The 25,773-nt window shown below is 38.3% G+C and overlaps 1 protein-coding gene across 1 annotated transcript in view; it reads left to right on the forward strand.

Moving 5' to 3' along the window:
* The first annotated feature begins 299 nt into the window (after window positions 1-299).
* Window positions 300-25,773, forward strand: part of GABRB1 (gamma-aminobutyric acid type A receptor beta1 subunit) — a 39,379-nt gene continuing 13,905 nt past the window's right edge. Inside the window, exons 1-2 of the mRNA XM_026033522.1 lie at window positions 300-514; window positions 12,841-12,923. Coding sequence (XP_025889307.1) covers window positions 309-514; window positions 12,841-12,923 — 289 coding nt within the window. The 5' untranslated portion in view covers window positions 300-308. The remainder of the gene's footprint in view (window positions 515-12,840; window positions 12,924-25,773) is intronic.

Genomic DNA, 25,773 nt, shown 5'->3' on the forward strand with positions numbered 1-25,773 from the left:
TATTGAAAGACTGTAGGATGGAGGGAAGGAAGTCACACTGTCATTGGTGAGCAGTGTGAAGCTCAACATAAACATGAAACATGAACACATCAAGACTAATGGTCATGGTTAATAACATTTTAATGTTCCTTACATTTCTTAATGTGATATCGAGGCTCAGTTATAGTCTGAAATGGCATCTAAAAAAATAAACCGGTGTTAGGTCAGTCTTTAGACAAAACCCCAAATATCATCTTATTCAATTTTTTTCTCTTTTTTTTTTTTCTCTCTCTCTTTCTTCCACCCTTCCCTAGGACTACACCCTCACCATGTACTTCCAGCAGTCCTGGAGGGATAAAAGGCTCTCCTATTCTGGAATACCTCTAAACTTGACGCTGGACAACAGAGTGGCTGACCAGCTCTGGGTGCCTGACACCTATTTTCTAAACGACAAGAAGTCATTTGTCCATGGGGTGACAGTGAAAAATCGAATGATTCGACTCCATCCAGATGGGACAGTTCTCTATGGCCTACGGTACGTTGGGTTTTTTAATCAGGAATGTTGCAGTCCTGGCAGAAAGCAAAGAGCAAGTGCTAAATGCCAGCATTACCATGGTCCTTCTCTTTTTCTTCATGGTTTCTCACTGCAGGTTTATAAGTCAAACTCGATCTAGGGCATTGCAATAATACTGCTAAATATCTTCCACAAGGCATCCTAGCTACCTTAATAAGCTGTAGCCAGACTAATAAGGCTTAATGCCTCTGCATGTTCTCCCTGTAATCAGCCAAAACCAAAAGCTTCCTTCTTTTGAGAATTTCTCCAATACAAAATATAAAAATCAGACTCTTCTGAAGAAATGCAACCAAGTTTTAGTAGGAAAAGGAGAGAACAGTTCTAACTCACCAGAGATATTTCCATATTATTGATTGATCTGAGTACAGGTTTTCTTTAATTTGCCTTGGTTTATTATCTGCCTTTCCAAACTACAACTACTTTCTACACTGCAATTCATATTCATCCTGTACATAAAAATATATTCTAAGATCTGAAGAAGTACAAACTAAAGATCATGTACGTAAATATAACATTAAAATTAAATCAAGTTACTGGTTACGTTAAGTTTACTCCAGAGCCTCTGTGTGTAGGCATTGTATTATTTTTAAAGTTGAAGTAGCTTACTTGGAAGAAAATGATGCCTGCTTGAAGTAACCTCTGATCACTGTTACCATTCAAAAGTGAAAATATCATCCACAGAACATAAATCCCAAAGTGTACTTCAGCTAACCTGAAAAAATCATAAAGCATGACTCTTAGCTACCTAGATATTGTTAAGGTCCTTAAATGTATACCTAAATCAGATTGAAAAGAAAAGAAATTGTTGCAGCAGTACAAAAACAAAAGTAATAATTTAGGGAAAATGTGTATATATAGCTTATTGAAAATCAAAGTTCCAAATACGACTTTTTAGCCTATAAAAAGATAGCTTCAAATGACAACACTACCCATGCGCTCACAGAGCCTTTCAATCCATCAGCTCAAGCTTCACAAGAAAAAAACACTTTCAAAATATTTGATTCATGGTGATTTCTTCTGAACTTATTATGCTCACAGGCAGTGCATCAGTCTCTGCTAGGGAACTCAAAGGCATTTTCATACAGTCACTTCTGTTATAGCACTACTGCTATTTGAATTATGAGAACAAAAAACACAAAACAATATATACAATGAGGAAGATGCTGACAGACTCCAGCCATTGTTATCATCTGACAGAACATGTGAAAAATGCATCTTACCGATTGCCTTTAGATTTCATGTAGTACAGTTCCTTTTACAAAGCTGAGGCCTGAAAAGCATCTTCACAGGATTACTATGATTAAAAAACTTTCTGGCCTGAGAACTTTAAAAAACTTGTTTTAAAGATTAGAAACTGTTCTTATTTGTAATAATAGTTGCACAGGTGCAAGGACATTTATTAGAGTCTTAAAGTCCTTTCAGACGTACACTCACATGCACACAGTACAAATTAAATATAGTATAAAAATGTATACCGCGTATGTGCTTTCACAGCTGCTTAGGCAAAGATTCCTTCACCCGGCACGTCTGTGAAGCCCAAAGATCTTCCATAGGAATGGAAGATTACAAAGCCACAAGCTATGTTAAAACCACACAAGAAAAGTTACTATTCTTTCAGACTGCCAGAACAAGTCAAGTCCCAGATGCAAGTCAGAGAAAGTCTTTAGCACCACCAACTGTGTCCACCTCCAGGGGAAAAAGGAATATTCTCCTCACATCAGCAATCAACATGCAAATTCTAGCTGACCGTGAAGCTAATCGCTCCCTTTTCTATTCCTCCAGCCACAATAAATAGCAGTTTTGTGTGGAAAAGTGTAGCTCCAAGTAAAGCAACTCATTCATCAACTCATACTGTATCATGAAATAATTCCCTACGTTTGATTTGGGACCTTCTTCCTCCAATTGCAGATCTGCTAATTTGCTTTTTTTTTTATTCCATTTTCATACATTTTTAAGTGTAAAACTAAAAGAGCAAAGATAGGCAAATCACTTGAGGTTGAACAAGGCTTATGGATTACTCCTTAACATGGACTCAGCTTTAAATGTATGAGTGGGAGCTCTTGGTATCAGTAATTAAGTACCCAAGCAGCATGCCAGAATCACAGAGACGAGCTCCATGGGCTTGAATTTAAACTCCAGCCTCAGATGCTGTGATCGATTACAACTGTCATGTACAGCACTCTGAACAACTGCATCACAAGCATTTTGTAGAGCAAAGCCCAGTAGGCCTCGTTCAAAGACCACTTTCATTCGAGCAGCTTTTGGATCCAACTCAGACTGCTGAAATTATTTGTCACCTAAAGATATTAATATTGTTTAAAACCTATTTAACCACATTAATACCAAAAATTCACAAAAATCAACCCAATCACATCAAGTTAAGAAAGAAAACTAAATAGGATTAACAATCAGTTAGTTTTAAAGTTGAAGGACAGTGAAAAATATGTTCTACCTATTTTCTATGCAGCACATCAGGTCTTGCTTTACTGGTATAAATTGTTTTCAGATAATTTCATTGTCCTCTGTCTTACAAAGTGTTCTGCATATTAAATCTGAACAAGCCACAGTCATCCTTTTCACTCATAGGAGAAATTACTGCCTCTGCCACTTTTAGTGCAATGTATGTCTAGACTACCTTCCTCCATGTAAGGGTCTTTAATACTCTTTTTGGCAAAAAATGCATAAATTCTATGAAAAACAGCTCTGGTAGGTATATAAATACCAATAGAGACAGTGTACTCAAAAATATTAAGATGTACGGAAATTACAGTAAGAAATTTTAATGATTCAAGGTACTTCAACCTCAAATAAAAATATACACGGCCTAAGAATCTCTTCATCAATAGTAAATTTGGTTTATTTTTCTTTTCCTTTTACCTTCTTTTAGGGGAGAAGTAGTGGGGGCAGGAGGTCTAGCAATATCGACTAGGAACTTCTGTATAGTTTACCATCTTATATTCCTCCTGTCACAGAACGTAAGAGCTCTTGCCTGATAAGCTGTTAATTATACAGATATTTTAGAAGAACCAAAAAAAAAAAATTCATACTAATATGTATATGGTATTTACCAAAGCTTATTTTTCTCCTGGTCCTGAAGTTCATTAAAAAGACACTCCATAGAAGCAAATCCATTTCACTCTAACAAAAAAAAAAACAGACAAAGAGACAATAATTAAAGTTGTACCTTGCTACAGATTTCCAATTTGCATGCAATTAATTTCTAGCATGTTGAGGATAATTACTATTGAGGAAGAAAATGAAAATAAGGTCTTAGCTGTTCAAAAACATCCTCACTCTCATTTCATTTATATTAACGTTGATTTTTGACATTAATGAAGCACTAGGTCGCAAATAAAGCTGGAGGGAGGTGGCAAAAACAGCATATCTATGCATTTTCTGTGCAATGAAAGTATCAGGAAGCAAATTAAGGTTGTTGGGGAGGCTGCAAAAATTCCACCAGTCATCTATACTAGGCAGGTGACTGCACCTATAGCCACGAAAAGGGGGTCTTTATTTAGATATTGTCAGTAAAAGATGAGAATTCTCCTAATATGGAAAGCTGATGAAACCTAAGTGAATTCTGGGACAAAAATGTGCTAAAGGTACACAAGAAAAAAGAAAAATGGGCTGCACATCCACTTTGTTAAGAAAGCTCACACACTAGTTCACTTCTTGGGCATTTAGTGGGTATCAACAACACCACTGCCCTATTTAGTTCACATAAACAGTTTTAGCAAACTTAAATCCAGATTAACAAGTATTTATTGAGAACAACGCAAAGATTTAAATACCAAAAAGAAAGCAATTTGATCCAAGGAGAAGGAATTTAAACCTGAAAACAAAAACTTTTTAAAGGCATAGCGATTATAAATGGCAATTTATCTCAAATYTTAGCAAGCTTTAAAACACACAGCTAATATCCAACCGTAGACAAGTGCACAAAGATTATGGACTTCTCAGTGTTACCTGGGAGCCCCCTGCTGGGATTCTGCCTGTAGGAGACARGCAGGGCCCGAGGCCTTTCTCAAATGCTTCAGTAATGTTTAAATATCRCAATCATTTGATATTAGTGTCCTTAGAGTCCCTGAATGCTTACCTTCTCATAGACCAGTCACTATGCAGGAGAAAAATAGTAATTTTGCTCTGTGCTGTACATGCATTTGCTTAGTATAGGCTAAATAAGTATTTAAAAGCACKCCTACTTCTGGCACATGTGTGCTCTTAAGATTCAAATGGCACAGCCTGTGTGCTGGATGGAAAGGTTCCAAATCTGTGCATGATTGTTACAGATTTCATAAACAGAATAATATTAATTCAGTTTGATTTTAAAAAAWCCTAAAGTCCTATGAGAACATTTTGGGGATGGATTTTATTTTTCCTGTCACACCAACTGATATAATTGACAAAGGACAGACAACTTTGTTGCTTGAGCCCCTCTTTATATCAAGCAAACAACAAACTTCAAGGTAAGTACAACCTCGAACAGTTAACTCTGAAGCTGCAGATCTATCAATATTTTCTTTGCTAGCAAGACTCATGTCAAAGGTTTCAACCCGGCTGCAGTTTGCTACCTTCTTGCTTCCAACACACACCTCCCCAGAGGACCATGCAATTAACTGGCTGGAATTCCAAGCACCAGCTTTTCCCAGAAGGATTTGTAAACCCGTGTCACTTCACTGCTCTTAGTTATGAATGCACAGMTCTAAGGCTTAGTCTTCAGATCCATCTTTGAAGAAACTTTGTAGGTCACCTTATAAGATCAAAATTGAGAGGTCAAGAGTGGAGTGACTGTTCCATTAAAAGTGTTTTCTCTCTGGCGAGGGGAGTTTCTGTCTTTTATCAGCTTTTTGATATGTATATGAGCTTTCATTCACTAGTCATCTTTTATTCCATTTCTAATTCCTTTTCCTATTATATCTTAATGGCAAAATGTCAGGGTTATTTTTAACATGTCAGTGAAAATATCAAAGTGCTTCCTTGAAAATTCAAAAGCCTGCATGCCCACCAGATTATAAGTAAATTTACCTGAATATTGCACAACTCTAAGTTTTCACTYGCAGGAAGAATAGCTCAATCTTCTGGCAAACTCACTCACTGTAGATTAAAAAAAAAGTAAAATAAAAACCAATGTGAAGTATTATTTGCCAAACTGAATATCTATTACCACACTGAAAAAGACTATCTCTAGCTGTAGCYAAAGTAGTTAAATGGCCAAAGCAAAATCCTTATTATAGATCTTCCCACAACTGCCAAACATGCGATTACTTTGTGTAAATGTAACAAGAAGTTAAATTTATATGTAAATCCTTCTCACTCCAAAGGACCCATATACTTGGTCAAGAAGAATGTGTTAGACCAGTAGGAGCTTATATATATAAGTTAAAATATTACAACATTTCTGAAATAATTTTCAGRTATATACCCTGGAACAGTTCCTAACTTCTTCTTCTTATACAGAAATAAGGTATCCATAAAACATGCCTTCAGGAGAAAGGAATCATTCTGTCAAACCACTGGGAATGTGGTTACAATTTTATTACAGTGCAAAAACTACTTATAAAGAGCCATTTGCAACCCACAAAAAGCAAAAATAGGCAGGAAACATTAAGTCTGTTTATCTGATAAACTCACGATCTGTCTGATGATTCTGAAACAGGAAAATATACCTAACCTCGAATTAGCTGTATAAAATGAATGGTCTAATGGTAGTGTGTGTGTGTGTGTGTGTGTGTGTGTGTGTGTGTGTGTGTATGTGTGTGTGTATATATATTTTCTTTACAACAACAAGCTCCCTGTTAAAGGTAGCAGTTGATTTGCAGGGGGAGAAGTGTTGTAAAGATTAGGGGTGAATACTTGCACAAATGCACAATACTAGCATAAATGCACAATACTACTCATTCTTTGGGCCTTGTTAAGCTGCTGAATCTTACACAAACCCAGCTGAAGAACWGGGGAAAAAGGACAGAAAGAAAATAATAGAATTGAAAAAGCGCTGGCACAAAGGAAGCTACATATGTACACAGGTATCCTCTCCCAGTCCTGACTGGGCTGATTTAAGGACGTCACTGACCTAACAATATAGTTCATGTGTAAAGAAAAAGAGGCATAAGATACAAAAACAATTTCTCTCCTGCCAAATTGTAAGAAACTTGAATATAAGGATATGCAAGTCTTTCTTTCACACACTCACACAATATGTATAACTCTTCCCTGAATTAAAGAATAACATTTCAGACCAAAAAGTATATGTTGGCAATTCTGTTCACACATCAAACAGTGCTTGGTTTCACTCTGAAATCAACAACAAAGCTCACGATATCAAATGGTACCAACACCACTGACACCTCCCAGGAGGTGTCAGCTTGGACACATACTTGGACCTACTGCACAGGTCAGATATTTCAGTCTGTTGACACTCTTATTCGTGACTAGAATTCAGCAGGAACATCACTGTTCTTGCAGTTAGTCACTTTTAGAAAGGTTGCAGAGACACTGAAATAAAGTTAAGAGGTTCAGCACCATTCTTGTTACTGAAATCAGACTGGAAACCAGTTATCTTCTTCCTTCTCTTCCTTTTTGGAGCTTCCACTGYGCTAAGTATTTCCAACTGGCTCTTTTTGACTTGCAACATACTTGCACTGTCAAACTAAACTACTTTTTGCAGTAAATTTCAGCTCTGTTCTCAGGCACTTTTTATTTTAACTATCTTGTTTGCCATGGTATAGTTATAGCCCTCTTGGGATTTCTACTATAAATTTTACTTTTATAGGTTTATAGCTATGCCGTAAAAATTCTCACTGCACTGATGCTTGGCTTACAAAGATCAGACCAAGAGACCTTTTTGCTAGTATTTAAAAAGTTACTATGTAATACGTTAATGAGTTTGGTATTTCTAGTACTTCACAAGCCATTCGTCTTCACAATGCTCTGTTCCTGATGTACTTTACACAACAGCCAAAGTGCTCGTTACCTATTCAAACTGTGTGTTAGACTTAGAGCTTTGATTCTAGGTGCTCCTAACTCCAGTCAAAGCAAAAGATTTTCTTTCAGACCTTTTCTCCCTCTCCTATTGGTTTTCCACATCATGGCATCCCCTTCTCCATCTCTTTCTACTCCTGTCTCTGCTCTGGAGCTTCAGGTTCTCCTCCTGGGAGAGGCAGGAGGCAGCAAACATATTTGTCCCATTTGGGGTAATCTCCTCACTCAGTCTCTGCTTTGTGATAGTCCCACGCTAGTTCTCTGAAGCAGGGCTCTGGCAGCTAAAAAACAAAGCTACTTGGCAACAATTTGTTTCTTTAAACAAAGTGGTGGTGACTAATTTACTGACACTTACTTTGAATACTAAGATGAATCTCCCCAGAGAGCTACAAGCCCAGAATATTTTACTGCCTGCAACACGTAAGTCCAGGACACTACCTAACCTTTAAAGGCTCTTGTACTTTGRTAGGACAAGGGGCGATGGGTACAAGTTGAAACACAGGMAGTTCCATCTCCGTGTGAGGAAGAGCTTCTTCACTGTGAGGGTGACAGAGCCCTGGCACAGGCTGCCCAAACAAACACAGTCTGACCCTTCTGAAACAGACTTTGTTTTCAGCAACTTATCTTTGACTCTGGGAGCTGTATATTTCTCCAATACATGGATTCATCAAGAGCCTTTTTATTTTTAAACAACTCTGCTGTTTCTGCGAGCAAGATTAAAGGGAAATGTGTTCTGCACTTGCTAACCTAAATCCATACAAATGTTCTCCTTATATACTTCAGTGTTATCTCAAACTACGTATTCTCCAGCAGTGACCTGGCAGTTGACAACTTATCTCCCTAGACCCACAGATGTATTTCCTACTGATTAAGGCAGGAGATGACATGTATTTACTAAAATTATAATAATTTCTCAATCTAAAAAAAAATAAAAGAGTTTTCACATGCTAATGGAGTCAGGTGGATAAAAACAAGTACTGACATCCTTTCTTCAACTGGCTCAGGAACCTATATTCCTAATTTCTCTCAACTTTTAATCATAGGCTTTGCAAATACCAATATTATACTATCTATTAGCCCTTCTTAAACATACTTATGAAAGCTGAGCATGCTTAAAGGCTTAGAGCCAACACTTTCTCCAAGGTCCAGGCACGTAACCACCCATTACTCAGGCTTTGCTCTGAGCTTCACAGTGTCTGCAGGCATGAAAACCAGAAAGCTTGGGCCTGGCATGTGCAGGGAAAAAAGGCCTTAAAGTTATATGTATAGTTTCATTTTTCTGCCTTCCTCCAACTCTGCTTCAGATTCWACAACTCTGCTTACAGAACATCCCACTAGTTCTTAAAGATTCTTTGGATTTGAGAAAAATTAAGGTCACAGTTTCCACCAGGAATACGGAGCTGGATTCCAAGTCAAACCAGTTGCTGCCTTATTAGTCTCCCTCATATCAGCAAAGTCAAATTAACTCAAGAACAATCTTTTACCTATACTCCACTGCGTACCAGAAGCCCCAGCTACACAGCAGCTAAGAGAAGCAGGGTTATTTTTAATTTGAASGCTTTATTTTGCTTTTAAGGAAAAATCCCACTTCATGTCCTCATATACATTTATAATTTATACCCTGAGACAGAATAAACAAATGCATAAAAGTTTGATAGCTTTTTCTCCAAATAGGAGGCAGCTTCTCATGACAGAATTCACATTGTTTAATTCTGTTCATCTCCATATTTAATCATATCTTAAATATTGTTTGTTTCTTTTTCAAGACTTGGAAAAAGCTTTTCAGCAGCATTTTGATGGAGTGTTCTTAGTGCTGAACTGTAACTCCACCTCCTGTACTCATTGTGAGCTTGTTTTAACCATTCACTGCTGACAACCAAAAAGACTAAGCTTTACCATTTGATTAAACAAAATATACTGTCCTACAGAAAAGGTTCTGAAAAAATCATATAAGGAAGTGACTTTTGCAAATACTGAAAAGCAATTTTGTTTTTCTTTCATATAACTTTATCCTTTCTTATTATTACTTGTTTATGATATATTATATGATATACTTAAAATACACAATATGTTATAATAAAATGAATATTATTCTCAATATAGTTATATTTTTCATATAACTTTACTTGGGGCATTTTGACATCTAGTAAGAATATGGCATTGAAAAAGTCAGACACCTGAATAAAACCTGAGCAGAAAAACAGATAATTTAAAATTCAAGTCAAAATTTAAAAAAGCAACAAAAGAATCTCATTTTGATTTTTTATGTCAAAAATATTATGTCTGTTAGCTCTCCTCCATTTGCTATGGCAAATATTATGTCTGTTAGCTATTCAGACTGGCCTCCAATCCAGGATGTCTGGGTACTGACATAAATTAAATCGAACACCACAAGGTTAACTGCTTAGTCATTTTTGCAAAATCCCATTTTATAATTTGCATTAGATGTCAAAATAATGCCTGGAGGGCTGGATAAAGAACACTGTCCAAGCAAATCAAAGCAGCCCCAGCACTGGGGGAAAAAAAAAAAAAAAAAACTTAAAACGTGCTTCAAAATCAGAAATTCTAGAAGAATCGTATCTTGCTCTAAAATGCAAATAGCTCTATTTAAGTAGTAGTCCTCCATTTAAACTTTTATAGTGTTTCATGCTATTACCTCCTTTGCCATTAAATCCTTGCACCTAGTGATTTTCAGGACTAATTTCTCTGAACAGAGATTTACTGTAGCTTGGGCCCTAYGTTCCAACTCCTGCATTCCCCTTCCTGCCATTACCCTCTCATACTCTGCATTTGAATAGCTGTATTTTTAAGCCTTTGGTAGACATACAAGCCATAAGTTGCTAACTCCACTGAGAGAGTTCAGACAGGATTATCTCTTACTCAGCATTAAGGAAAAAAGAAATCAGACCTTTTATTAATCAAGACAGAAAATACCTTGACTGCATATGGCTCTAATTTATCTCCTTACACAAGTTTTATGGTTACCTAGAGCATAATATCATTTAAGAACTTTACACAATGGGGATCTATCATGATGGAGAAAGAAATGTTTTAAAGTCTATTTACAAATCACATTCAATGAATGCTGCTGGATCCTTCCGCAGCAATTAGAAGTATTTATTGTCAAGGAAGCCTGGGATTCCCCAAAATAATTCCCCAGAGGCACCTCCAGCTTTTTCCATCGCATTGGGTTGGCAGATTGATGCCTTCATTCCCTGCAGGAGGGAGCCTCCAACAGTTTTCACTTGCCTTTTCCAGCTCATAGAGGCCCTATGACCCTGACCAATCCCCTATCCCCCACTGTTTATCCCCATTAGTGCCCAGGGGCAGGACCTGCACCTCCTGCAGTGCTGCACTCTCAGAATCACACAACCACAGAACGGCTGAGGTTGAAAGGAACCTCTAGAGATCATCTAGTCCAACCCCCTGCTCCAGCAGRGACACCCAGGGGACACAGGGCAGCATCCAGGCAGGTTTTGAAGAACACCAGAGGAAGAGACTCCACAACCTCCCTGGGCAGCCTGTTYCAGGGCTCCGTCACCCTCACAGTGAAGAAGTTCTTCCTCATGTGGAGATGGAATTTCCCGTGTTTCAACTTGTACCTATTTCCCCTTGTCCTATCACTGGCCACCACCAAGAAAAGTATCTTTACATCATCCCCCCAGATATTTGTCCATATTGAGCAGAACTCTTCTCAGTCTTTGTTTCTCCAGGCTAAACAGGCCCAGCTCACTTAGTCTTTCCTCATTCAGGTTCAGCAGAAGTGCTGACACAGCACTCTGGGTGTGCAACTCGTTACCTGTGTAGCTGCTTGCCGTTGCTCCGGAAAGGCTCAGCAACATTCATCACTGCTGTCAGAGGGTTAAATCGGGAGAGGGAAAGATGGATTCTCCCGCTCTGACTTCCCAGGGAACCTTCCATCTAAGCACAGTAACAGGTGCATATATAACACTGTCTAATAGGCACTACGGGGAGTGCAAAACAAAGCTGAGGGAAATCTAGAACAAGTCAAGTGCTTTTATTTTCTGTTATAGACTGTAAACACAGAGTGGTGTAAAGATGGTGAAGGACAATAAAAAACTAAGGGACAGGTTGGGTGTATTTAGATTACTTACTGTTGCAAGAAACCAATACTAAGAACTTATCTCCTTTCTGCATAATCCAAGTGTTTGCTTTCAAACCTGCAGTTAGCAGTGCAGTGTATTATTAACAAACATTTATTTTTGATCTTGGATTATAATTGTGATCAGGCACTCTAAGCCAACAATTAAAGCCCTTTTAGGACAAAAAAATGTATACAAATAATGAAAACATGAATATATTTGAGCAAGGACTAATCAGAACTACTAGGTTTGGAAAAAAAATAATTGTGTGGAACATGTAAATCCCAGGTATACAATAATGACATTGTTTGCTATTGAAAAATTACTTTGTACCCGCAAAAAAATACTTGGTGTTATTAAAAATAACAAATTGCTATTGCTTACGTGGCTCAGAGCTGCATAACTCGTAATGCAAATATTCCAGTCATTAAGGAATATCTGGCCWCTGTAATTCTGTGGTGTAGGAAACACTGTATTAGCCTCTGCTTCTCTACACGTTTAAATAAATCTTCTGGCTGATAAGGGTGAACTAAAATAGCATAAAGGCCGATTTATTAATTGAGAACAAAACATTACCCTATGAAACCTTAATTAAAAAGCATTTAACTGTGACTAAAGGTAATATATTCAGTTATGTATGATCTTCAGCATTGTTATGTAGGAAAGTCTGACAAATGATTACTGCCTGCCTTTTCAATGCYTCTCAATAAGCTGTGTCTGTTACGGGGCTGAAACAAATGAAGTCATATCTATATTGAAGTCCTCAACATTTACCATAACAAATGCAAAACACTATTAAGAGACATGAAATTCAATTTAATGTGCAGCATTCAAGACTCAAAAATTAGCCTTAGAGAAAAAACATCATTATAACATCTCTATGGTACTTTAAGCAGTATTCCCCAGTATTTTCAAGGACTAGTTCTCATAACAGTGCTTGCTAGGCAGTCTTTGTAGATATATTTTGAAAATTTAGGAAAATCTAATCTATACAGTAACTTGTATATTGTTCTATATAAACTACCTAACCAGCCTATATTTAATAACTAAATATAATTTAATAACTATTTAATTATTGAAAGCCTATATAACTGCCACAACCAGCCTATATTAAAACCAAAAAAGGCCGCTATGGAAAAAAATTGTTCTCAAACAAGTAATGTTTGATTTTAAATCTCATGTCTTTCCCCATCCCGCTTTTTACAGGATCACAACAACAGCCGCTTGCATGATGGATCTACGCAGATATCCTCTGGATGAACAAAACTGCACACTAGAAATTGAAAGTTGTAAGTTACTGGAGGGAAAGGGTTGCCCAAGTTATGGTTGTCTTTTTAAAGGCATTCACAGGTTACAAAGGCAGTAGTAGTTTTTCTGATTCTGCACTTCCAGTGACTTTGTAAACTGAAAATACCTAGTACATTTTTATAGCACATAAGTCAAAACCTGCTTATTGTACAATATTTCGTTGATCCAAGCTTATACTATATCTTTCAAAGCCTTTTGTTAAATACTGAAGAATTTCTTGATAATTAAGTCATAGAAACAGAACACTGGTCATCTCCACTGCCTACTAACCACAGAACCCTAATAAGTTACTTCTCATTAGTACATTCATCTGTAACATCTGATTAACAGCTACCCAAAAAGTTGTTGGGAGGATTGTTCARTTACTTAACACTTGAAGGTTATAAAAGGAAAATCATAAATGTTAACAAGAATCTTGCCATTGTCTTCCATGAGCTCACATCCAGACTCACATTTCCAAGTTTTTATCATTGTTATAGCCTTTAGAATCTTTAGAATCCTTATACTTAAACCAGAATCTTTAGAATAATTAGTAAAGTCTTTAGTATCTTCTACTAAAGTGATAACCCTTAAAGAAATGACCATCTTGAGATTTCTGAAAAGCATTTTTATTCAGTCCCTGGTCTAATCGAAAGGAATACACTGGCAGAGAGAAAGCAGTCTGTCTAAACAAGCTGGTTAATACTGCATAAAACAGTACAAGGCAAAGTAATGCAGCAGTTTTCTAAGAACTTCCATTTACCACATTGTAACAGCTACAAGATTATGCTGTTAAAGTGATATTTTATTATAATAATACTTCTCCCTAAAGTACCAGGTTCTAGAAATGATTAACAGTTTCCCCCAAAATCTACTATTTTGCTTCACTTTACTGAAGGGAAAAAAAAGAAAAACAGAATCTCAGTATTCAAATCTCTGTTTAGATAGATTGTACAACGTAACTAAGGAAACAATCTGATCCAGGATTTAAGGATTCTTCCTTACCTACACAGAACATTTCCTACTSTCCAGGTCAACAATGAAAACAATGTTTTCCAGAGATTTTCATCAGTTGCAGTATTCATAAATRTTATATATCTCAACATATCTGTGAGGTGGATATTGTTTTTCTCTGTCAAGCATAAAAAAAGCATATACATAGGTCTGTAGCATAGTTGAGGCAAGAAGGGCTCACAGCCCAGTATTTATGCTTAGTTATAATGTCTAATTGGTAGAGCCAGTAAGAAGCATATTTTTACTTTGATGCCTGATTTTAAGCACTGAAATGAGCACATACCCTCAAAATTGCCCTCCATGATGAAGTATTTTGTTCCTTTGTAAGTGCATGCTCAAGACCAGCTTTATAATAAACCAGTGGAGACACAGCTTTGAATTTAAATTCTAAATTGCTCRGTAAGAAATTTGAAATCTTTCTATGATAATTATTTGCTTTTGCTGCCTTTCTTGGATTGATGTTATAGTTATYTTAAAAATTCTCTGCTAGGTTAAAAACAACAAACTTATTTTTCTGCCAGCAAAAGATTTCAGGCAAGTAAACACTCAGAATAGATTTAATGAAAATTGCTTATATTAAAGAGCATTTTCTAATAGAATCTGCTCATTTACTTCTTTAGAGATAAAAAATGCCATCTTTTAAGATCCTGATATTTTGGTCCTGCAGACAGACATGCGGGAAAGGGAAGCAGGGAGACTGTATTCTGCACATTCCCTGTGAAGCCCCTCAATAGCTGCAGCGTGTGTCACCACAGTGCCTTCTTTTCTGTCTTTGTTCAGCATGTACAAGGCACACAGGTTATGCACCACAGGAAACCTACCACAGCAGACAAAGCATTGCAAGCTGCACAAGGTTATTGTGATGAATGAATACCTGTGCAAGACGCCTCAGCCTTCCCTGTAGATCTGCTCTGTTACCTCAGCCATATCTTTAACCATGCTATCTATATAGATTTCCATATCTACAAGCACTCTGTGCATACTGAAGCACTGCAAACCTGCTACAATATGCACCACCTAGGACTTTGCAGGCCCAGGTTGCTGCCTTTCTGGTATTAAACACTTATCCTAGTGCTGCTTGGCTCATGTCCTAGTTTGCACTTAGCAGGTCATGCATTCTGTGCTTTTAGAGAAAAAGTTTTTACTTGGTTTTCAAAATAAAATGAATCACACTTCTTTTTCAGCAACTTTTCTACCCGGCTATAGCAGAGGAGATGGATGTAAATGAAGTACCACAGCAAACAAAATTAGCAACTTCATACTGGAGAGATATGGATTTGTTTGCTGGGAGGTAGCTGACTTGAAGACTCCAGTTCAGTCATGACTGAAGCTGATCAAAGCACAGGAGCATTTTATCAGTTAGCAGCTCTAATGACTGGAGACCAGAATGACACTCAGCTGCTTCCTATTTCTTTATACAGAAACTGTCACATAAACAAAGATTTGTAGGGATGAATGTTTAGTCAGAATGACTTGGAAACTGAGATCTTATCAAGAATCCAAATTTGAATCATATGGAATAAGCAACTGAAATGCTGACATGTTCAATTGGAGGTGAGAGAACACCATGTCCCTCCTGTGGCCAGTCACATGTCCCCAAAAGAAAATCACTTTTTCAGAAAAGTGATCTTTTTTTTTCTGAAAACTTGCTCTGAATAATTCACATCTCCAAAAATAGGATGATAGTCTAATATTTTTTCAGCTGAGCCAAAGGAAAACAAAATCTTTATTCACAATTTTCCTACCAGACAAAATTGACAGAGTAAATTACTTGTTGTCTTTTTTTTTTTGATCAGTTCTACTACCAACTGAATGATTTCCAAAAGCACTACCATGCTCAACTGCTACTGAAGGTCTACRGGTATTGGAAGTTTCAGAAACACTGGAATCTTTGACAGTTTTCCACTTTAAATAAATCTTCTGCAACTGCACAGCACAGCTTTTCTTATTTGCATCTCAAAGTCCCAAAATTACTGACAAAGAACCTGGAAGAAGAATAATCTAGGCAGAATTCCAGAGACTAGACTACATGATTTTTTCTTAGGWATTTGAGTGTTAGTAAGCCAACTGTCCTGATTACTTAGCACTTAGTAATACCCATTAATTTCCTTGAAAGCTGCTAAGGCCAGAGTAGGGAAGAAATGACAACSATAGGCATGGTTTCCCTATTATTACTACACACACTTGGCATGTGACATTTTCTTCCATGACAAAACTGGTTTAAGAGATTCCTTTCAACCTTTCACTCCATCTACTCTAGGCTGTTCTTGACATTGACTTTCTTCTTTTCCTTCCTACAGTCTTCTTGGCTTTAGAAGGAATGTGAGAGCAGTAACATTGACTTATTTTTAATCCTGTCTTTATTACCTATTTTATTTCTTAATAAWTTTTTTTTAGCATTTGTGCTGGCAGTAACCAGTGCAGACTTCATGCACGCAGAAAGAAAACAATAAATGAAGCTAAACACAGATAGCAGGGACCTCTATTCAATACTAACAGCATAGCCGTAACATAGCCTTTAAATTAGATCTGATCAACAGAGACACTGTAAATGAGTTCAAAGCCTGTAGACAATGCACAGGACAGCCGGGAAGTTAAGCAAAAAGCCTGAGCAATAAACCATGTCAAAGGTCTATGTGAGCATGGAAAAATGTCTCATATGCATTAAATATGTYACAGAAGTAGCTCCTAAATTGACCCTCACCTGCAGATGTAAATTCATAGCTTGCAGGAAGGTGCACACCAGCAGATGCAACCACAGAGCAATACGATTGCATTAAAAATAGCAAACAAAAGTTTAATACATGCCTARACACTACAGCATGGCCAAAATGGATCATCTAATCCTCACACCACTGGTAAACATCCCTAAAAAGAAAACTGAATGCTATGCATCAATCAGAAATTTTATCTTTTCTTCTAACCCTGTGTTCACAGAACCAGGGTTGCTGAGCAGTTCCATGGTTGCACTACATGCAACCTGGCTCTTCTCAGTAAATTTATCTGTGTTTTTAAAGAGACTTTTTAAAGAGACTTTTAAAGAGACTTTTTTCCTACTGTACAAGCATGGAGAAAGAAGGTGGTTCCACAAATGACTTGGTCTTGAGCTACTCGGAGGTGAGCGTGGCTCCATCTGTGGATAGAAAAGCAGTGACTCATTCCACTTCACAGGGATGCTGTGGAAATTAGTCAGCACAACTCCCTGAAAATGTGAAGTGCTAAGAGTTTTTGTTATTAATACTTACCTGTAAATAATATAATGCTCTGTGGGGAATATAATGYTCTGGGGAAGCAGTTCCCCATATTTCAAGTTCTGAGGAGGCAGATGGGGAAGCCACATGAGAAGCTTTATACCTATTCCAGTGCCTAATAGTGTGATGGCCACTAGAAATGTCTGTGTATAAAAAGAGAAGATTTTAAGACTAGAAAAGCTGTSTCAGCATAGCTGGGATATAGGATAATTCATTTCTCACAGATTACCAGGAATAGGAGGCGGGACATGGAACTAGATGATCTCCAAAGGTCCCTTCCAACCTCAACCATTCTGTGATCCTGTGACAGAGGAGATTGCGTACTTGGGTGCAGGTCCCCCTGTGCTAGGCACTGTCATGCAAGCAATTTAAGAGGTTAAATCCCTGAGCTGTTTGTTCCTCTATACCAGGTAGCCCCTGGCAAGGGGTAGAACTGAGTGCTTAACACCGGGCTAGAGCAGTTCATAAGCAGGGCTTTAGCAGAAACCCACTCTCATTGGCAATGATTCTGGCATTCTTTGGACTGGCTTTGGATGAGGTGCAGACACAAGCCTCATCTGATGAAGGTGCGGACAGAGGGAGAAGGCACCAGGCCAAAGATAGGGTACTGTTATTCCTAGAGAACTCCTTGTCCCTTTGAAGTTTGCCAGTATCACGCTCTGAGCATGACCGTGTGGACTAAGCTTATGTCTGACTKGCACTCAGCAGAGAAAAAACTGATGTGCAGAGAGCTCCGTTCTATCAATCAATTAAATCCCTGCTTGGGTCTCAGTTTTAGCATCCTCATAATTTAAGTGAAATGTGGTTCACAGTCACAAGAGAGGGAGGGCCAGACTGCACTCGCATTTGGTAGAGTTAAACCACGTGCTACAGGTCTGAGCAGATAATCAGAACTGTCCCTCCTGGCTTTAAAAATTACATCTCTATGACAACTGCAACGCTGCAGCGTGATTCAGGAAGCTACACTGCAACACTGAGCCGTGCTCTAACCTTACAAGTCACCCTGTTAGGAACCAGTTCACTTATGTGGGAGAACTGAACAAGCACAAAGAAACCCGAAAAGATTTCATTAGTTGAGTACAATCTAGAAAATGACAATTCTGCCTTGATTCCCTTGTTTTTAATGCTATTTCATATAGCATTAGACGTAGCGCTTAATACACGTAATGTTTGAATGAAATAGCAACCAACTTAAAATGATATTCTTGTGAATCAATAGAATTCTAGATTTGCTACCAGGAAAAAAAAAAAAACAACAAAAAAAGCACACTGTGCTCATACCTAAACCTTCATTATCACTTCTATTGGCACAGAGTGGTCTGAAAGAATGAGATTTGAACAGATTTATCACAGCTCCCTGCTTGAGACAAGATTGCATTGATCCAGAGTATGATTGCATTCGAACCAGCAAGGATATAAGAACCTACACCTCAAACAAAMAAGGCTATTTTTATTACAGATGAAAAACCTGTCTCAAATCCAAGCTTTCCCAGACAGCTTTATCTTTGCCTGTCTGCAGGCACCAGATATTTAGTAATTTATTCATGCCTGGCAGCAAAATCCACTAATGAATATGACTGTGTTAGTATTGGAGGCAGCCTGATCTTTGATTTGGGCCTACCCATGACTTTTCCCTCAGGGATCCAGAAACTCGGAGAGAGAGGAATCCTTGTTTCATTGTGAATTCTCCAAAAACCCTAGTCCCTTTGGGGGTGTTCCTGCTCCCATATATATGTTCCTGCACCAGTTCTAGTGTCTTTCAGGAGTAGGGTGGTACCTGACCCTGTTTGTAGCTCCCTGCTACCAAAATTCCACCATTTATGCCCACTAAACAAGACCTAGCCTCTTCTCGATTAGAAGTAACCTGGAAGGAGACTCAGCTCTTTGCCTTTCCTAAAAAAATTCAATCCTCCTGGTCTTGCTAATGAGGGCAACTTCCACCCCTCACAGTAGCTTATGTTCTGCCACATCCCTAATTGAAAAGCCTCTTTTTCACCCACTTCTCAAACTCTCCTTGCCCCATCATGAGACACGTGCCAGCCAAACAATCCTGTGCCCCAACACGTGCCACTTCCCACAGGCCCTGCAAAGCCTGGCTGTAACAACCCTCATACTCACAACATCTTYGGTTGTACCGAGAAGCTGTGTGCTCTTCTTGTCTCTGTTTATTACAATTTAGAATAAGAACTCTTCTGCTTCTGGCCAAATTTTTAAGTGCTCTAAAATGCATAGCCATACTTAAATTATTATCAAGCTTGGTATATTGTGAAGAGGGAAGTCTCTTCCAAACACGAGTCATTCCAACACTGAGATCTTTCTGAAGTTAATACACTCTGGCATCTCTCTGTAACAGATTAAACCACAGTTCCAACCAGACCACAAATACTCTCCTGCACATCTCCTGCACAGCACCTGCTGTTCCTGGGGAAGAACAGCAYGAGGACCAACAGCACGAGGACCCAGGAAAGGGCTGGATTCTCTAAATGCAGATGTTTCCATCAGGATCAAATCAAAACACTATGTGAATTTGAAAAGCACAAGTGTTTACACTTCTTCCTGGGAGCTAGGAGAGCACACCAGACCCTATAAGTGTTGCTTCAGAGCTGACATTTTTCTGAAACTGGAGGAAAAGGCTACTATCAGTTTCACGGGGCAAAAATGTTCCAAAAGTGTTGTTTTGTTTTTAAATTTTATTTATAACAAAAGTACAGAGATTTCAGCAGATTACTTCAACACAGAAATTAAATCATGTATGCAAGAGAAGAGGATGAGGCTTAAGTTCAAAGATTAATAGAAAAAGGGTGTAGGAGAAGGAAAACAAGGGTGAGAGAAGCAGAGTGTTTCACAAAAGGGACATGTCACGCTGCCAGGAGCTCTTGTACACTTAAGAGCAAGCAGGCTTGATGCGTACTCAGACTCCAACACTGTCACAGGGTAAGGAAAACGCTCTAAAGCAATGGAATGAACCAAACCATGCACMCCTTTCAGATCACACATAAACGTATGGCATGTTTGCATATAGATGAGAATGCCACAGAGAAGGACAGCCATTCAATGACTGAAAAACCCTTTCCAGTAAAGAAGGACCCAGTAAAGGACCCTTCCAAGCACTCCGACATCAGTGCTTATTTAGAGCTTTAGGTCAAGTCTGGCTAACAGCACTTACCATGCCAGMTAGAGGCATGAATATGCTCTGCTTCCTGGCCGGCATACAGTACAGTTATATAGTACATTGACTTCTATGTCAAAGCTGGCTTAATAAATTATCATTGCTTTTTGCCCCTTCATTTATGTAATAACATTGTCTGGGGAGCTTAGCTAGAAGCCCAGATCACTGAAAATAATCCAGTAGAAAAAAATCCTGCCTCCTTCTGAAGCACTTCCATATACATTTGTTGCACACGTGCACATTCATTGATATTTCTTGGCAGTGAATTTTTGGGGAACAAGCATACTTACTGGACTTCATTTCCACATACCTTCTCTCCCTTTGTATAGCAGCAGCTCCCCAGTTTTAAYAGGTGGAAATAGGTACCTGAAGAGCTCTTCCAATACAGCTGTGTGCCAGCAACTCCCTTTGCAAAGGGCAGAGCTCCTTTTATAACCTTCTCCCCCACGTTCCTCTCTACTCCCACAGGTGTGGGGACTGCAATCAGGTTCAATCAGCAGTCAAGATCACCAGATAAGCCCACAGTGATGAGGCAGGTGCACAGTCAAGTCAGAAAGTGAGAATATAATTCAGGGTTCAGGTTAGCAATGCACAGGTATAGGGCTGAGCAAGAAAGCCCCATCTTAAAAGCAACTCCTGGAAAAAGAAGGGAGAATGTTGAAGGTTTCTCCGATTTCTCAGGTGTTATCAGGGAACTGACCTTGAACACAGCCAGCTGGAAGACTGTGCACTCCTTGACAGATAATGCATAACAGTCCATAGATGAGCAAGATGTTCTTGGAATAACAGTCAGGTTTCTGCCCCCTATTTTATCACATTGGAATTAATGGAGCTATTAATACAACTGTAATATTAATTGATAGATACTGCAGTATTCATTGTATGAAGGGCTTTTTACACGCTTCAAAGCAGCAGTTAGTGTGTTGTTGACAACCTGAGGCCATATAGAGAATAGAAATGAAAGCAGAACAATTAGTAATTGATAATTCAGATTATGGCATTATGATCAGGATAGCAGAAAATAGACCTTAGGAGGTACCTAAACATAGGCAGTGCAATTTGCAAATTGAAAATCTTTAATATTAAACATCTCTAAAGACTCTGATAATATAGTCATTCTATATATACTATATCCCATGTAGAATGCATACACTGAAGCTATTACTACTACAAATTCACTCGCAGAACGATGACCCATGGAGATCTAAAATTTCCCATTTAAATGTAGTAGCTGCTAGGACCATTTTGGCAGCAAAATAGGAGCAGTAATTTTGAAGATAGAAATAGCATGCACACTCACAGCAGCAGACGCACAGCATGGGGACAGAAAGCCCAGGATGGAAAAGAGTAGGTGTAGCTGGCCAAGGTTTTTCTCAGCTATATTTTGGGAGGCAGATTCAACTATTTGTGAAAAAAAGATTTATCAAATGGCACTGTATTTGGGGTTTCTTTTGCAGCAAAACTAAAAATTGTTTCTTTTGCCTCAATTTAAGTCATTCCTTACCACTCATTTTTTTTATTTCAGCCACCAAGCCAAAAAAATTAATTCTTCACAGATTGCTAGCGTTACGCTGCGGAGATAGCTCTGCACATACGCTGTGGAAGGATTATTTTCCCCAGGGAAGTAGGAGCTAGTTATTGTATTTTCACAATATGTTTGTACAATGCAGACAAATTTAGAAGTTACTCAGATATTGAYAGTGTATTTTATGACTTTGCCTTTTTATTTTTTAAATAGAGCATAGTTTGTCTCTGTTTGGATATGAAGGCTTTAATRGTAAAATAGCTGACACTCAAGAATTTAGGGTCCCTGAGAGAATATGAAATTAGCCAAGACAGATGCCTATGTGGTATATCTTAAGCACTTTCTGTTGTACACAATGAAATATATTATCCTTCACTTCAAGTACCTTTGTTATTTTAATATCACCTCAATATTCTCAAAACTACCTGTAGTGAGCCCAAGTTGTCCCCTAAAAGCCACAGAGTTTGGCAAAGTTCTTACTTTATCAGGTCTGAATCTTCAGTCACTCTTATAGGCCACAAACTGGAGACACAACAGAAGAGACCCCACGAGAGTCTGGAAACCTGGTGCTTACRTGGGCTGTGCTAAAGGGCACATTTCATTCCTGCAGCCTCACCTCCCTCCCCACCACATTGTTCTTTATGGGGGTCCTACTTGAGAAGAGGGGCTTGAGAAGACACACATGGTGAGAGAAGAGCTCTTCCCCTTCTGCAGAAGATTACAGACTCTCTTCTGGAGAGAGGAAGATGAGGATTTTATTCCACAGGGATACCTGTGTATCTTAGCAAACAGTTGTGCTCTTAAATGAGTCTCCCATTGATTTCCTAGAGAGATATTTGTAAGTACTGGGATGAAAATCCTGTGCTGTGCTTTTCAGTCTCTATAATCTCCCAGTGACTTTCTAAGGGGGTTTTAAGTTAACACAAATCCATTGCTTTCCAGCTTCAGAAATGATAGCAGACTGAAATATCTCTGAGATAGGGCTTTCCTTGACGTACCTCAGTGCCTTAGGCACTTTCACATTATACAAGTGCTGACATTCATAGTCTGAAGAAGGGCAAACATCCCATGACTCTGGTGTCACCTGAACGCAAGATTGTAGGCCTGGTGTGATAGCTCTTGGTAACTTTCTATTAGTAAAGAAGAATATTACATTTCTTTAGTCAGATAGCAGCAGCAAAAATAGTCTCTGGATGTCGTTTCACATTTTTTGAAGAACTGACACATCATGCTTTGAGATAATAGAGTTGTACTAGGATACTACAGACTTAAGTACAGAAATTCTCTGTTCAGTGCCTATCCACTCCAGGACTTGGTCTATAGCTAAGGTTCCTTGTCCCTGCAGTGATACAAATAAATAAAAAAGCAATGTCTCTCAGGTCTCTGGAAAGGCTGCTCATCTGACCTAACACAACATTAACATGAAGTAGTTTTATCAAGCGAGTGGTATATTCACATGCTACTTCTCTGGTCATTAGGGATGTAAACTGCTGAACTGTCAGTCACACAAAATTCTTCATACATCTKCCATTAGCTTTCTGCTACCACTTTATTTGGCAGAGATTTATCTTCTGCATAGTTACATCCGTGTTTTCTGCAGGACTAGACTGCACAAAGAAACTGGTCATTACCTGCAAGCCTGAGTGTGTGGCAATCTTCAGAAGAACATTTAGCATTTCAGTTATGTCTGAAGGGCTCATACTTCCCCTTCCTCTATTTCCTYCTCAATTCCTCCAGAAAAAGCATAATTTCTGGTTGGTGCCTGAATGGCAGGTCTCAGTTCATCAGTATTCTCTGCAGCAAAAGCAGCACAAAGTTTCCCAGGCTGCCACTTCAATCTCCCTGGCTGCACAGGAATTAAGTGCACTTTTCTGTCCCTCAATCCTTTGAATACCTGTTAACATTAAAGTGCAATGCTGCTTTCTGCAACAGACAACTGTCTATTAGCATGTAGATGAAACCTGAATTAGACAACAATTCATTTCATATAAGACTCTTGGCTCTGGGGTCAGGGCTGCACAGACATAATGCTGATGGCAATGGAAAGTGGAAAGGCAACCTGAGCACAGAGTCCTTGGCACCCTGAGCTAATGAAACAGCAGCTCGAGGTTGTTAGATTAGTTTCCAGTAAATCTGCTCCTGCTGGTGAGATGAAGCTGATGAAGATGAATATCAATGACTGACTTTTAACTCGGAATATATAGTTATGGTTCATCTCCTGAGCAATCTGTCTCCATTCTCATTCATTTACATTCTGTACGTGTCTATGAACACTGAATTAGCTATGGGGAGCTCTTCCTGAGAAGACAGACCCATAGTTATTTAACATATTACCATTTCTAATCCAAACACATAGAACATGACTCTCTATATTTGAATTCATGTTTAGGATCAAAGYAGCAGGAATATTAATTCAAATATTACATATCCGTACTGTGGGCAGGAATTTGCATCATCAGGTTTGGGGACAGAATATTTGGAGTCCTCTGATCATAGATGACACAAGACTTGAAAACCCTAATATTTGTCTACCTACCTGTCTTCTTTGACTTATCAAAGATTTGAAGTCAATGATGTGACATGCTGGCAAAGCACGCTATATTCCCAGCCATCATTGCCTCAGTGCAGGAGATGGATTAGGTAACTTTTCCAAGTTTCTTCCAGACTTTTCTTTTTATAAAGCACTTACTGAACTTTGTTCTGGCATTTCCTCACAGTACTGAAATTGCCCAAGAGAAGAGTTTACCCCAAATCTGCTTTTTCCTGCCAAATGTAGCTTTGCAATTTTCTACCGATTGCTGCTAGCACACGTTGTGTCCGAGGAACACTGGCAGCCCCAGAAGAGCTGGTATCTTCCCTGCTTAGCCCTGCTGTGCGCCACAGTGTGTGTAAAAGGTGGTTGAAATGGTGATGGCTTCGTGGCTTCTCTCAGCCCCTTAATGCTGGTGAATTTGTGCAGGAGATGACAATGCAATCCAAGCATCATAGCAGCAAGAATCATTTCCATAGAACTAAGGCTGGAACTCAGTCCAAAGCTTTTATTTATTTTTTTTCTCCCCATTAAAGCTATAAATCTATTTGCCAAGTAGAAATCTGGATGTCCCTTCTCATGAATTTTGGTTCTGTGCGCACCTTCTATTCTCTTGCCATCCTTCACAAGACAGAATATTTACCTATGGTGACTAATGGTCAAGTAGATGGGGGAAAAAGAAAGAATTAAAACAGTGGTCAAAGAGATTTACATTCCACTCCACGATCTTGTTAAGATGATTAAGAACAAAAAGTTTTTTTCAGGCCAGGCTTTTTTCCCCATTGTAGTACATGGATCTAGTAGTTTGCAACTCTTTTTAGAAGTTATGTATGCAGAAAAATGTAGTAAATGCATAATATACATGCATTATAAAATATTTTCTAAAAGAAAAAAAGGTGGTATTTTGCAAAAGTCAGAAGAGCTGCAGTTTTTATTTGAAATGAATTTCATACAGAAGAGTACTTTTAGAGGTTTTAGTACTTTTTCGTTCAACCATTTTTAATTTCAGCTGAATTAAGTACTTCTTGTAGCTCAAGAAATGACTTTTTTTAATACAGTTGTTCATAAATCGAATATTCATCTACTCACACAGCTAGAACACTAAGAGGACCATGCAAATATATTTCTCATAATTTATTTTAAAAAAAATAACAAGCACTGGCCTAGGATTTGTCTCAGTTGTAACCTCTCTGAAAAGTTTAGGCACCTGAATTAAGTAATTAGAAATATTCTCACTACCGCACAAGGGGACAACAGTATTGCCCAGAAATGTAAGGTGTATTTGCATAAACCATGTTGGGATAAGCCAGGATCTTCATTTGTACACAGTCAGTCTTACCCTATGGAAAATGGAGGTCCCATA

The sequence above is a fragment of the Nothoprocta perdicaria genome, unplaced genomic scaffold (genome assembly GCF_003342845.1).
Source record: "Nothoprocta perdicaria isolate Ctin4 unplaced genomic scaffold, notPer1 scaffold_13, whole genome shotgun sequence".
NCBI lineage: Eukaryota > Metazoa > Chordata > Aves > Tinamiformes > Tinamidae > Nothoprocta > Nothoprocta perdicaria.